Source organism: Tasmannia lanceolata, unplaced genomic scaffold, assembly GCF_043159265.1.
Source record: "Tasmannia lanceolata isolate RefF3 unplaced genomic scaffold, GAP_Taslan_0.1 ptg000005l, whole genome shotgun sequence".
NCBI classification, from domain to species: Eukaryota; Viridiplantae; Streptophyta; class Magnoliopsida; order Canellales; family Winteraceae; genus Tasmannia; species Tasmannia lanceolata.
In genome coordinates, this window is record NW_027518682.1 from 12391915 (window position 1) to 12406431 (window position 14517).

The 14517-nt window shown below is 38.2% G+C and overlaps 1 protein-coding gene across 1 annotated transcript; it reads left to right on the forward strand.

Annotated features, from left to right (window-relative positions):
* The first annotated feature begins 157 nt into the window (after positions 1–157).
* On the forward strand, positions 158–12240 carry LOC143877518 (rho GTPase-activating protein 4-like). The gene is made up of 5 exons (XM_077379600.1): positions 158–919; positions 3828–3948; positions 4041–4160; positions 11035–11265; positions 11440–12240. Exons 1-5 carry the CDS (start codon positions 510–512, stop codon positions 12043–12045), a joined length of 1488 nt encoding a protein of 495 aa, XP_077235715.1. The 5' UTR covers positions 158–509; the 3' UTR covers positions 12046–12240.
* The last annotated feature ends 2277 nt before the right edge of the window (positions 12241–14517 follow it).

Genomic DNA, 14517 nt, shown 5'->3' on the forward strand with positions numbered 1-14517 from the left:
CTATTAAAGAAGAAAAGACAGACTGAGTTTTTGTAATTATTAAAACATGGTAGTGCCAATATCAGGAACCCTTTTATTTTAAAAAAAACGTAAAAACAAATTCGTATGGAGTGGAAGAAGGCGTCTCAGTCACGCAGATAAACCCATTTTCATGCCCACATCTCTCTCTCTCTCTCTCATACAAAGATTACATAATATACGAGTATAAAAATTCCTCAGGCCCCATTTTTATTATCTCTCTCTTTCTAGCCTTTGCTTCTTCAAATCCCCAAAGACAGAGAGGACGAGCAGAGACCAAGCAAAAAGGGCAAGGGGAAAAAAAAAAAAAAAAACCCTTCATGATTCTCACGTCCCACCATCCCAAATCCTTCCTTCAATCCAACTCCACTCATTATTCAAATCCCAATTTACCAATCTCTTCTACCCCTCTCTAATCTTCCTAAAACACCCCTAAGTTTTTTTTTACAAGAAAGATATTTTATCCTTAATTTTTTCATCTTGTGATTACCATGACGGAGGTCCTTCAATCCCCTTCCCATTTCCCTTCTTCTCCAAGCTCTTTATCCAATGATGGCTCACACCCCACTCAAACCCTAACCCTTATTAACCCTTTAGAAGGAGAGGGTTCAAGCAAAGAGGAGGAGGAAGAAGAAGAAGAAGAAGAAGAAGAAGAAGAAGAAGAAGAAGAGAGGAAAAAGAAAGAAGAGGATCAGTTATCTGTTTTGGCTCTTCTTTTGACTGTTTTTAGGAAGTCTCTTGTTGCTTGTAGGATTGGGAGAGAAGAGCTCTGTAAAATGGAGATCGGTTGGCCTACCGACGTGCAGCACGTGGCGCACGTGACTTTCGATCGGTTTAATGGGTTTTTAGGGTTGCCTGTTGAATTTGAACCTGAAGTTCCTAGGAGGGCTCCTAGTGCTAGGTTAGTTGGTGTTATGCATTCTGCTGTTTTGGGGATTTGGTTTATTTGATTTGTTACGTTTTTATGTGATGGGTGTTTTTTTAGGGTTGTGATCTTGATGTCTTGAAGTTTATGAAGTGGGTTTTCTGTTTGGAGTAGAATTAAGGTGTTTTTTTTATGTAATAGGTTTGAATTTATAGTGTTAACTTTGGACTTTGGAGTCATAATTTGAAGTTTTTATGTCATGGGTATTTCTTTTTCTTTTTCTTTTTCTTTTTGTTTCCTTTACCAAATTATAATTGTTCTTGTTGGATCTATCTAAGGTTTGAGTTATTGATTTTGTGAAGTTCTTGAAGTGGGTTTTCTGTTTGAGGTAGAAATTTTATGGGACAATTGCTTTTATGAACCGTTTTTTTCTGTTGGGAGTTGTAATTCGAGGTTTGTTCGTTGGAAGTTCGTGGTGTTTTTTTTCAAGAATTGAAATTATTCCAGCTGGATTTGTTTAACGCCTGAATTATTGATTTTGTGAGCTAAATGAAATGCATTCTGTTTGGGGTAGCAGTTAGGTGTTTGCTATTGAAAGATGTGAATTTGACGATGTATGCACTTGTTGCCTTGTTTGGATTTGGAGCTAGTATTTGGAGTAGCGGTTTGGTGTTTGTTATACAAAGACGTGAATTTGAGGATTTTTGCAATTGTCGCCTTGTTTGGAATTGGAGCTATCAATTTTCTTATGTTCATTTCTATCTATAGATCAGAGAAGCTGTTGCATAAAGAGAACCAGCAAATGCAGTGATAGGAACTTCTTTTTGGTCTTGACATTATGGGTTTTGCACTATTGGAGTTTGTTTGGTGTTGTTGTAGGAGCTTTCTTGGGCTAAATTGCCTTGCAATTGCTTGGAGTTTGATGGTCTTTGGTAAGATGGGGTCATCGTCAAAGGCTAGGAGCCTTTTCTTGCTTTCATTCTCTCGTTTATTAGCGAGAGGTGCTTAGTCTGTTCTGATTTATTTCGAACCTACAAGACCATTAGCTTTTGTATGGTTTGGCTACGATAGCCTGAAAAGTATGTATCTTCATCTTTATGAATGCATAATTCCTTTGTGTAGTGGTTCTTGTGATTGTCTCTCGAGTCTCGATCTATTGCCATGGTGCCCGAGTGATTTGGGGATTGTATACGTTCTCTTTCTGCCTCTATGAGCTTCTCAGTGCTCTTTGTTTATTCATTTAGGAATCTCCTGTGCAACAATAGGTTGGATCTGTTGGGAGAATCTTCATGCCATGCATCTCCTTGAAGATTCTTTTTCTTACTTGGCTTGGGTGTTATTGTAAGTATGTTTTAAAAGGACTCTTCAGCTAGCTACATGAAATAACATTGACCATCTAACCCCTTTAAATGTATATCCTTGAGTTAGTTGTCCTTGGGCCAAACAAGAAGTGTTGTCTGCATAGAACACCTTTACACCACCTTTGATTCCTTCATTAAGTTGTCGGTGGTACAATTTAGAACATTCAATGAGAATTCTTCGAATTTTTGGATGATCTGGCATTGAAGTTTTAAATTTTAACACTCGCCTGGAAGTGCTTTCCTTAGACAATGTTGTTAACAACTCAGGATTTTATAATTCCGTTTTTTTTGGTCAAAGCTTTCTCATCACTGGTGTACATTTTTTTCAAGGTAAATACTGATGCCTCTTGAAGCTTGCTTTAATTTTCAGCTTTCCTTGTTAGTTGAGTGCCAGGTAGGGTAGATCCGTGCAAAGAACAAAGAAAGTTATGACTCATGCAGAAAAGGAGAAAAATGTGGTGTGTATTGAGAAAGATAATTGATCTTGGGTCTTCAACTTGTTTAAGATGTGTCCTTAATAGGATTTTATTCGAAGTTTGAGATAACTAGATATTTTTCTTTGCAAATTTAAAAATGTGTTACTGTTGAGAGAATTTAAAATTTTTTCAACGTGTTTATCTTTTTACGGGCAAAAAAAAATAAATTCTATTCTTGTACGGTACTACAGTCCCTAGCATTTGATTGAAGTTGGGAGAATTTTTTGCTGCTGACTGTTTCCAAAATAAAGTTCCAGTGGAGATTGCTATGAGAAATTTCATGACGTGATCAGCTAAAATGACTGTAATCTAGAAATTCCAGTCTCTGGTATGAGGATAGTATTAGTCGTTTTATTTGTCAGTACAGACTTACAATACTGTGTATCGCGTTTTCTTTATTTCCTTTCCCCACCCTCTTCTTTTACTTTTATTTTCCTGAAATTCATTAAGAAACATATCCAAAAAGCTAAAACGAAGAAGAAATTTATGTTCAATCAAGGGAAAGTGGGAAACCCTGCCTCGTTCTTCAACATATTATTGATATGCATTTAAAGTGGCCCCTTTTAGTTTTATGTACGGAAGGTACTTTACTGAGGGATTTCCTTATTTGATATGCATATTGGATATGCTTATCAAGCATTGGAATCTTTGATAATCTGGTTTATATTCTCTTGTTTTGGTATTGATTCTGCAAATTTTATATTTAAGTAGGGCCTATTTAAAGTTAATAAGGATGATTAAACACTGGGTTCTTAGGCATGTTGCTTCGTCCATTTCTGGTCACAAATGTGGTTCTGCCGCATCATGGATATTGGCTTGCTCCCCCCCTCTCCCCCACCCCACCCCCCAAAAAAAAAAAAAATTGTTTTTTATAATTTCTCCACTTTACATGAATTCGTCTCTCTGCTAGTGGTTTTGTTGTTTGGCTACATCCTTTCATTTTTCTTCAAATGCATTATTAGTTTAAGTTTTTGTTGACAAACCATTGTTCAAGTTGTAGTTTTTTTTTTAAAATAATCCTTCATGGTGTTTATTTATCTTGTTTTCTAAAATAAGGCACTATTTCACTAAGTTTAATGGTTTTGATAAGCTATCTTCTTTCTGCAGTGCTAGTGTTTTTGGAGTCTCCACAGAATCCATGCAATGTTCCTTCGACACTAGAGGGAATAGTGTCCCGACAATACTCCTGCTGATGCAGAGGCACTTATATGCTGAAGGAGGTCTCCGAGTATGTTATCATTTGTATTAGCCGTGTACATTATCTGCATTGTAATCTTCTGTATTTTTACATCACATTTACATTTTAAATTAAATGTACAGGCAGAAGGGATATTTAGAATTAACGCTGAGAATAGCCAAGAGGAATATGTGAGAGACCAGCTAAACAGGGGAATTGTCCCAGATGGAATTGATGTCCACTGTTTGGCAGGCTTGATAAAGGTACTCTTTTCAGCATGCTTTTTCCATAACTTTCCACATTTCTTTTAACTACTGGAATATTCTGGCATCTGGAAGTTGAATATACTTGTCATTCGAAGTTATATCTCTAATTTTTAGCTGTTACATTTTGCAACGTTAACTTTATACCTTTTGTTTGGACGAAATTTTCTGTTGCCTTATCCATGGTTTTAAATTTCGACCGAAATCCTGTGAGGAACGAAACGAAATGGTACAGAAACCAAAATTCCCAAAATTTACCAAATTTCGTTCGAAAAAATAATACTTTTTTATTCCGTTAAAGAATTTCGACCTAAATTTCGTCCTAAAAAAATGGGATTTTGTGCGGCAATACCAAATTTCACACGAAATTTCGGGATTTCGGCTGAAATTTTGGTTTCGGTTAAGTCCGAAATTTTAGCCGAAACCGAAATTTAAAACCATGGCCTTATCTTCTGTCTTCTGTTTTCAGATATCAGAATTTGTTACTAGTTAATTTTCAGATATCAGAATTTGTTACTGGTTAATTTCTTTTTTATTTACCAACTGATCCATCCAATTTTTGGTCAGGAGTAGGTGGTCTAGCTGCAAACTTGTACAATTATTACTTAAATTATCTTTTATATTGCACAACAGCTTGATTATTGTGCTGTGCCAAATAGACTTCTCTTGAAGTCCCATTTAATATTTCTACATTAAATATGCCCCAATAAAGCTCCATGGAGTCATCATTCAAGGAAGAAAAGGTTCCATGGGAATTTTGGAGGTGGTGATGCTTTGTACCGTCGGCCATCTTCATAGTCGTCAGGGTCAACTATTTGGAGAAGGCACTGGGAGATGGACACTCTTCTCACATCCATTATTTAAGGTTGGAGACAACAAACTTTTACTATGTGGCTACGGAGAGGCCAACAACATCTCCCCAAATGCATTTAACAACATCTTAAACTTGTCTTTCGAGGTTCACTTTTTGAAGGGCTTCCTTCTGTACCAGAATTGGGAGTGAAAGTGGCAATAGAAGGCAGGAAATAAGTGATCTAATGGTCCGATTGTTAGGAATCGGGTGATCATTAAGCAGCTGCATCACCCAAGCAGAAGCTTCTAAGCACTATTGGGCTACTAAATCTATATTGTAGGAGTAAAAATAAGAAGCTAGCAAACTATGTGGCCTGAACATGGTCAGTGTCGCAGTGTCATCCAAGACATCAAATACAAAAGTCATGACAAAGCAGACAAACTGACATAAGATAACAGTATGAACAATCTATGTAATAAGGAGACTACCATCTCTTTTGAAATTGATGTATTGGACATGTGTCTGACATGCCGTAGATTCATTCTACCTTTTCTTGTTTTCTGATATTAATTCTTCACTTTTTTATAGTTTAAAACTTAGTATGAGCTTCATAAATATTCTATCATGGTCAAATATTATTTTAAATTTCAGCTGTCCATCAATTCTCTTTTGAATTTATTAGCTTTAAATTCTATCAGCCCCAAGTGACAATAAATTTCAGCCATGTCGTAGGCCGAAATGCCCCAAATATAAGTGATTATAAAACTTAAAATTCTGGAACTTCCAGAAAGTGTTAATCGCCCAGGATACACCGTCTTATCACAGAGATACCCCCCTCAGCCCCTCGAATTCCAAGATCCCTTCTTATATCAATCTGTGGACCGATAATAATCGCCATTCCTTCCAAATCTGCACCATCTTTAACAAGTTTATCCTCTTCATATGCTGACCTCCTTTGGTGATGGATATCTGGTTTGATTATGCGGACAAGATCCCTGATCTCGGCTATGATACTTGACATCTTCCAAGGACCAATAATCTTGTTTGAAGCCCTTGCCCTAATACTAACTTCTGTTAAACGCTGTGTGCTTTCTCTTAAAAATCTAAATCATTTTCCCCTTCTCCCTCCCGTGCATCCCTTCTCTTTCCTTTCTCCTTCGCTGGTTCTGTGGCTTCGCCTTCACCATCATTTGCAAATCTAAATCAGTTTCTTTGCAAATCATCTCTCTCTCTCTCTCTCTCTCTCTCTCTCTCTCTCTCTCTCTCTCTCACACACACACACACACACACACACACACACACACACACATCTCCTCTATCTAGTCTCGCAACATAATCCTCTTGATTAAGCTCTTACAGGCTCAAGGCTCAAGAGCAGATTAAGAGGAGAAATCTTGTCGGAAAGTTTACTCAAAGGTACCATTAAAAAAAAAAAAAAGATTCAAAAGTGAGTGCCAAGGTCGTCGATATCTTTGCAAGTCACCGGAACGGATATAAGTAGAAGGAGGAGAAGATCATCCAGCAGATCGACACTTGTGCTGAGGAGATCGTCCATCTCAAGATGTTAAACTACACATAGGAGGGTGTGAATATCCGTAGTTTTCAGCTTTTGTATTTGCCAATCTTCCTTCAAAGTAGTAGTTTCAGGTAATTCAACAAACTATAAACAGAATTTTATTGTGTCTTCAGTAGTTCTTGAATAAGGGATACTTTATTTTGTGTTATGTTTTGTGATGTGATCTGAATCAAGTGTAGAACACAAAGCTGCAATATGCAAGGATTTCTATTTTGAAATTGTAAAATCACTTGATTGAAATTTATAGAGAGAAAAGCAAACTTAGTTTTCAAAATGTAGTTCTCTCATAACTTAAGGGACAGTAGATATTCTAACGCCATTCTGACTATGAATCTGCAACTTTCTGCTTATTGGGCATCCTATATCCGTCAACAACACGCATGGTCATCTTCAGAGGGCTCAAGCGTCACCTGTTCTTAAGGTTTGAACTGATCAACCCGTAGTATCTTTCACTTCTTGAGCAAAAACAACCAAGATTGTTTCTTGATCTGCTTGAGAGACATCATTGAAAATTACATCAACCATAGTAACCAACGCCCTGTGTTTAGCAGATGACTAGAATCTTCAAAATTTTCAGTTTCGGTCGCCACGAAAACAGAAACCATTCGGTTTCGGTTGGAAATTTCGGTGGAAGTCCTGTGAAATCACGGAAACATATGCAAATAATAGAATTTAAAGATGAAACTTCAGGAAATGCTAGAATAAAAACAGATGCACTCTTAGAAACCATCACATAAGAGACAACCATTCGTAATGGTTTAAAAACATCAAACACCTAGTGAAATGCATTGTTGTGCATGTCTTATAATTTAGTACCTACAAATTTCACATTTAATTCATACACGCACCACATTTCTCATGCAGTTTATATAAATATGATTATGTAGTACGATAGTATGCCATTATTTCACTTTCGATTTTGGTTTATTCATTTCGGTTTTGGTGGGGATGGAAATGAAAATATTTCGGTCGTTTGTGTCAGTTTCGATGGAAATTTAAAACCATATCCCGAGTAGAGAATCTTGGCTCACTAGGCTTTCTAGATATTGTCAACACTAACGAGAATGACAGCATCTTCCTTCCCCTTGGCAACGAAAGCCCCCTCGTGACGGAGTATTCTTTGGGCAATGCTCGAGGGAGGGTGGGTGAGATGTGCGGCAACTATGAGGATGCTTTTTGACTTATTCTTTGTTTTTGTGTCTTCGAGAAAGAATTTTGTAAGGAATAGGAGGATCACTTTTTGGTGGCTCTATTTGAATGCTCTTACTTGACCTATTTTTGACCATTACCTTCTGCTTCTTGAGTTGGTGGAATAGAACTCTGGTCTAAACCCTTTTTAAGTTCGAGGTTGCATGACTGCAAGTCCCATGGTTCAAGAAAAATGTTGAAAATTGGTGGAGCAATCTTTTGATGGTTGGAAAGATTTCCAATTCATCTTGAAGTTGAAACTCCAAAAAAATCAAAAGGAAAGCGTGGGGCAAGTCTACACACTCGAACATCATTGGTAGGAAAGGTAAAATTTGCATAATATTAACTTTGTTGATATCTCGAGAGGAGATACTATGTTCATAGGAGAACGAGGCTAGAATTTTGGCAAAACAAAATTCAAAAGTACCCTTCAATGGGAGGTAATTAGTTGGAATTGAACATGCCTCAAGAAGCATGACAGAAATACGTTATTTCTTCCATTGCATTGCTTATGGATGGTGCAAACTAGACCTTATTCATTTGACGGCTTTGTTTGAATGCTCTTAATCGTATTCCTACTGCTACATACCCGAGAAATAAACGGATGAATCTGATTTTTTTTATTTTTTTGAAATGATAAACGGATGAATCTGATAGTGCTACATAGAGTGATGAGCAAGCTGCTCTTTTACTCCACGTTCTGGGCATAAAGCAGACATAGAAGTGCTTGATGAGCATATGGTGAAGTATCTTGTTCGATGGAAGGGTCAACCGTTATCTGCTGGTTCATGGGTCATTTTCGAATAGTTCCAGTGTTTTAATCGTAATTCCTACAGCCACTATCACTCCATTTAGTGGACATGGTTGAGTTTATTCAAGTAGGGGAGAATGATGGAGGACTGTCCTTCACTATTAAATAGAAAAGGGGCCATCTACGAAAGTAGGAACCATTAGAAGTGCATTAGGATTTTTCTTTATTTGTTAGGAGTACTGTGGTCTTTTATTTCATCTGGTGTATTGGTTATATCGGTGTTCTTCACTATTAAATAGAAAAGGGGCCATCTACAAAAGTTGGACCCATTAGGATTTTTCTTTATTGTGGTCTTTTATTTCATCTGGTGTATTGGTTATATCGGGATTTTTTAATTTTTAATGTAATTGGGATGGATTAATAGTTTGTTTTAGTGTCAATCACATGTTAGTGACTTAATTTTCTTTATTTGTTAGGAGTATTATGGTCTTTTAGTTCACATAACTATTCATGTAACTTTTGATGTCACAATTCACTCACTTGTTAGTGTTTTGTTTTGTGTGATGCCTTGGGTCTTGTTGGCGTGAATCTGAACACAACTATCCCAGCTTCCTCACACCCTCTGGTGCGACATCCTAGAAAAACAATTGGTAGGATGCCTTGTCCCCTTTGGTGAGATGCGTAAGGTTCCACTGGTGTGATGTCATGGACTTGTTATTGTGATGCTTACATATCTAGCCCACGCTACACTGCTTGTTTGCCCTTTGGATCAGATCTGCAGAATCTTCTTGATTTTCTTTCCCTTCCCATGTTGGTCCTCCTGCATCAGTAAGTTATATCTTATATTCATTGGAAGATGGCAACCATATGGGGTGTAATCTCTTCAAGCTGAGGCTGAAGAATGGGCTAGTCATATCTTTTTTGGTTATATTCATTGTAAGATGGCAACCTTATGGGGTGTAATCTCTTCAAGCTGAGGCTGAAGAATGGGCTAGTCATATCTTTTTTGGTTTTTTTTTTTTGAATGGTCAAGAATTTCATTAAAAGGACCGAGATGGTCAAAATATAGCACAAAAGGAATAAAAATAAATGATCAAGGAGGAAGGAAATCATATTGTTCCAGAGACTAAATGTACACCCCTCCTAGCAAGCCGGTCTGGTTCTCCATTAGCCAATCGTCTGACATGGCGAAAAGAAACCTTCGAGGAGCAAATAATGTCTTTATTCTCATTGAAGAAATCTGCGAATCGCTAAGGAAACAAATGGGAGCCCGATAGCCATCGAATCACATTCTGTGAATCTCCTTCGGTCAAAATGCAATTAAAATCCTTCCCCTCCAATAATTTGATCTGTTGGAAAACCACTTGAACTTCCGCCTCATTAGAAGAATCGATAATCTCCAATGAGCCTGCGAAAGCCCATGTAGCTGCTCCTCCTTCATCTCTAAGAATACCTCCAATGCCGGCCCGCCCCGGATATCTTTTTTGGTTATATTCATCATAAGATGGCAACCATAGGGGTTACTGTCCTCAATTTCTTCAATGTGTACTGGTCTTCTAGTATTCATGGACTTATTGGAGAGTGTATGCTCTTTTCTGTTTTGACTAAAGGTAAGATTCTTTGGAAGATTACCTTTGGCAATTATGTGGGGGTTTGGAATGAAAGAAATAGTAGAATTTTTAGGTAAGGACTCTAAGATGGTGGCATTTAAAATCAAATTCTCCATAATTAATTGTGCCCTCATGAATTGGGGGTCTCGGTGTCAAACATTGTGCCCAAATGGCTGGGGATTGCTTGGAGCTTCCGAAGGATGGGCCCATTGCTAAACCACCTCCAAACTTGGTGAAGCTAAACTTTGATGGAAGTTCCAAAGGTAACCTAGAACCTACCAGAAGTGGTGTGTGAGAAGAGAAGAGATGGGTACTATTTTTTAAGCTTTTACATCGTGGGATTGCAGATTCCAATGAAGTGGAAGCTGGTGCACTTCTTGAAGGGCCGCGTGTGTTTATGGAGGATTCTGTGTGTGTTTAAACAACATCCTATTGGTTATCTTCGGGTCGAAGGTGACTGCTAAATTTCACTTCTTGGGCTTCTAAAAAGAGCCTTAGGCTGGTGAGACTTGTGAATTATATCTCTCTGTTTCTTTTATGCATATCCAACGCACTGCAAACGACACACAGCTGCGCTGGCTATGGAAGGCTTAGCTGTCGGCACTATGCTTCCCCTTCTATAGCATTCTTGGGTGCCCCTTCTTTCCGATGTTCTGTTTAATCTTTGTTGGCGTGGTGATTTTTTGGGATCAACTCATCTGCTTCCCTGTTTGTTTGTTTGTTTTTTGGTAAAGTTTCCTTTTCTTTCATTCCATTTTTCCCCCTTTTAAGCCAAAGAGAAAATTATCAAATAACAATATTTCAATTATCTGAGGAAGGCTTGCTTCTTTCACAAAAGTACTCGCCTATATACTGGCAGAGAAAGTTTTACATAGCAAGCCATTTGTTTATGAATTTGATTTCCATTTTGTACATACATGATTTACAACTTGGTTTCACTTCTGATACTTATGTAGGCTTGGTTTAGAGAACTTCCAAGTGGAGTGTTGGATTCTCTTACGCCTGAGCAGGTAATGCAATCTCAGTCAGAAGAGGAGTGTGCTCATCTTGTGAGGCTTCTTCCACCTACAGAAGCTGCTCTACTGGATTGGGCAGTCAACCTCATGGCTGATGTTGTTCAAGAGGAACAACAGAACAAGATGAATGCACGCAATGTTGCAATGGTTTTTGCCCCAAATATGACTCAGGTGACGAATGTTTATTCTTCATGTTATAGTTACCTTTCTTACTTTCAGTGATAATCAAATGATAACTTATTTATTCCTTGGCCTTATTTTTGTTCTTTTTAATCTTTTCCTAACTTCCTTTCCTGGTAAAAACACAAAAGGGGAAAATAATTAATAACTCCTCTTGAGTTGCAGATGGCGGATCCTTTGACTGCATTGATGTATGCAGTGCAAGTGATGAATTTTCTCAAGGCATTGATCGTAAAGACGCTCAAGGAAAGAGAGGATTCCGCTCTGGAAGGAGCTTCTGTTTCCCATTCTGACCCTTTTGATGAGAATGGCCACCATAGCCCTTCACAGCCCTGTCTGGATGTCTGCCGGAAAGAAGACCCGGAACATGATTTTGTTGCTGAGGAACCTGTTTTCAAAAGTCTCACTCGTCTTACTGAAGATGACACCATGACCGACGGTTTATATGACAGTTTTCAAACTTCATGTGAGAAGGCTATCCCCGCAGGAGACAGATTTCCTATTGACGATTTCTCATCTGAGTTTCCAATGCATGATGTTACCCTAACAAACAGAACAAATACTACTATTAATGCTCCATATACAGAGGGGCAAGTAAGCACCCGTAGAAACAGGGCTGGCCCGTCAAGTAATTCGAATCATAGGAAAGGACCAAGAATGGTTAATGGGCAGTCTGTGGTTCGGGTAACAGTGCCTGTCGAGAAGTCGAGAGGAACAAGCATTGTTAGCCGTATAAATTCAAGGGTTGAGCGAATAGAAGCTTGGCGATAAAATGGGATGTTCTGGTGGGAGCTTGACTACTTGTGTTGGCATTGTAAGTCTCTGTCTATCTGATGTCTGTCCTTGATACTAGTTTGGGAAGTTTGAGAGTTTGTGAATGCTTGTTTGCTTCTGTTTATGGCTGAAGTTATTTATCCTTCCATGTAATACATTTTTCATGTTATTCCCATGCTAACTGTTTTTGTACTTGTGAGTTGTGTTCTAGCTTTTGCTTTTGCAAACCCTCTTATTAATTCCCATTTTGATCCTTTAAACTGTCATTTTTGTCCATCTGCATTTATTTATCATAAAATGGGTTTAGTTGATGTAATGACGAATCTTGCATATTTCCACATCACAGATGCATCAACTAAGCTAAATCTGAACATAGGAATGGCATGACAACAAAAGGCTTCAAAATAAATAAATAAATCAGCAGTGGCTGAAAAAATGGAGCCAAACAGAACCTTCCACTCGAGGGAAATGTAGATATCTGACTAGTATTCTAGGCATTCTTTGTTTAAGATTTTTAACCAAGTATAGAAAAAACTGGCAGTTACATCTGATAGAGATTGGAGAAGTCAGAAGCTGTGGTGTGTAATCTACACGTCGCCATCAATCCTTATTTCCCTCAACTGGAATCCAAACAGCATCACCAATAATAGCATCTTCCCACCTCCTCATTCCATGCCCTTGGCTCTTCCATACCCACCCAGAGTCAAAGGTTCTCTCTTCCATGTACTTCTCTCTCTCTCTCCTCTTCGTCCATCTCTCAGATCTCTCTCTTTTTATCTCTCTGTCTCTCTGTTTCAAGCCCACAACCATGGCTGGCTGTGGTGGCCTTAAGCACTTATTCGAAGACCCAATGCCCAAAAAACCCAACCCTCCTTGAATCCTTGGCCTCATGGAAGCAGATGAAATCTATGAAACAAATGGAGCTCTCCTCTTTTACAGAGATCTTCTGCGAACTTCATTTCGAGGAGAAACTCAAATCACTTGCATCGCCTTCTTCATCACCGTCGTCATCTTTGTCATTGATGGATCAAAACCCAAAACCCAAAACCCAAAATTGAAAACTGGACTGTAATAACAGCATGGAGAAGAACCCAACACATCATTGGGTTCTTCTCTGGATTCGCCCAAAAATCATTATAACACCAAGAATAGTGATTGCTTCTCATCGAGGAATTTGGAAAGTCTGCAGCTTTGTACAGAGGGGCTTGGATTTCAGAGCTCCGATGAGGTCGAGGATTCGAAGAACAAGAGCAGGGATGATTGGCGCAATCATGAGAAGGAACAGGTGAGTGATTTGAAGCTTTCTTCGGAAAATCAACACGAGAATCCGAGGAACCTTTTGGATTCCACTAGTGGTGTAAGTTATAAGAGATCAAAGACAAGTGGCTGTTTCCCACCCGCCGATTTCTTGCATAGGGAGTACTGGGAAACCTTGGGTTTACTTTAAATCTTATCGACATGACGGGAGGTTTGTTCTGAGAGATCAGAATCCCCACTCAAGAACTTTTGCACGCTAGAACATGGGCGTCTTAAGTTGCATTTTGTCCCAAAGAGAAGAAGAAGAAAGATGAACAAGATGATATGAAGAAGAAGAAAAAGACATACCCTAGTTATATTGGTTTTTACTTCTTTTCTTCTTTTCTTTTTTTTTTGAATCGAATCGGTTTTTGCTACTTGTCAGCTCGATCTTGATAAGCATGCACTAAGTACCGGGAAGACTTATCAAAATCTGTAGAAATTTAAATTTATGAAACCACAGCGAATTCATTGTGTGGAGAAGGAAACTATGCTCTCTTAACTTCTCTTTTTAATTTGGATTTGATGCACAGACTGATGATGGTTGTGATAGTTCTACGAATAAAAGTTTTGAATCCTTGTAATATTTACAAATCACACAAGAAATTAACCACGTATTTGCAAATCTTCAATAAACTCACTTTTCATTCACAGAATTAGCAATTTTTTTGCAAGGTAAATTTTTCGAAGCATTGAGATTTTGTATACAAAATTTCTTACAAAAATCACCTAATTTTATGACTAATCCCACGATGGAAAAGTATCACCTCCTGTGTTCCTTATCTCGACGGGAATGTTATCATCGTCCGGTCTTGGCCCAATTCGCATCACGTCCGATGGAGATCGGATGATGATGAGATCCATACCCCACAATGAAAGATGGGCTATTTCATTGAAAACAAAATCATTAAAGTGTTGGATACCTAAATGTGGTCACACAATATAGCCTTTTGTTTTGTGAACAGTAAGCTAGCAATTCATGCTCTCGTCTCTCTTTGAAAATGCTTCTTCTCTCCTGCATACCCCACCATGTCATCAAAGGAATTTTCTAGATCTTTTATCTAATATCAAGTGCCTCCTAGTTGTCATCATAATAAAGCAACACGCTACCAACCAACCAACCAACCATACAAAAGTGAAAAACACTTCAGATTCACTAAAGTAGAATCTAAC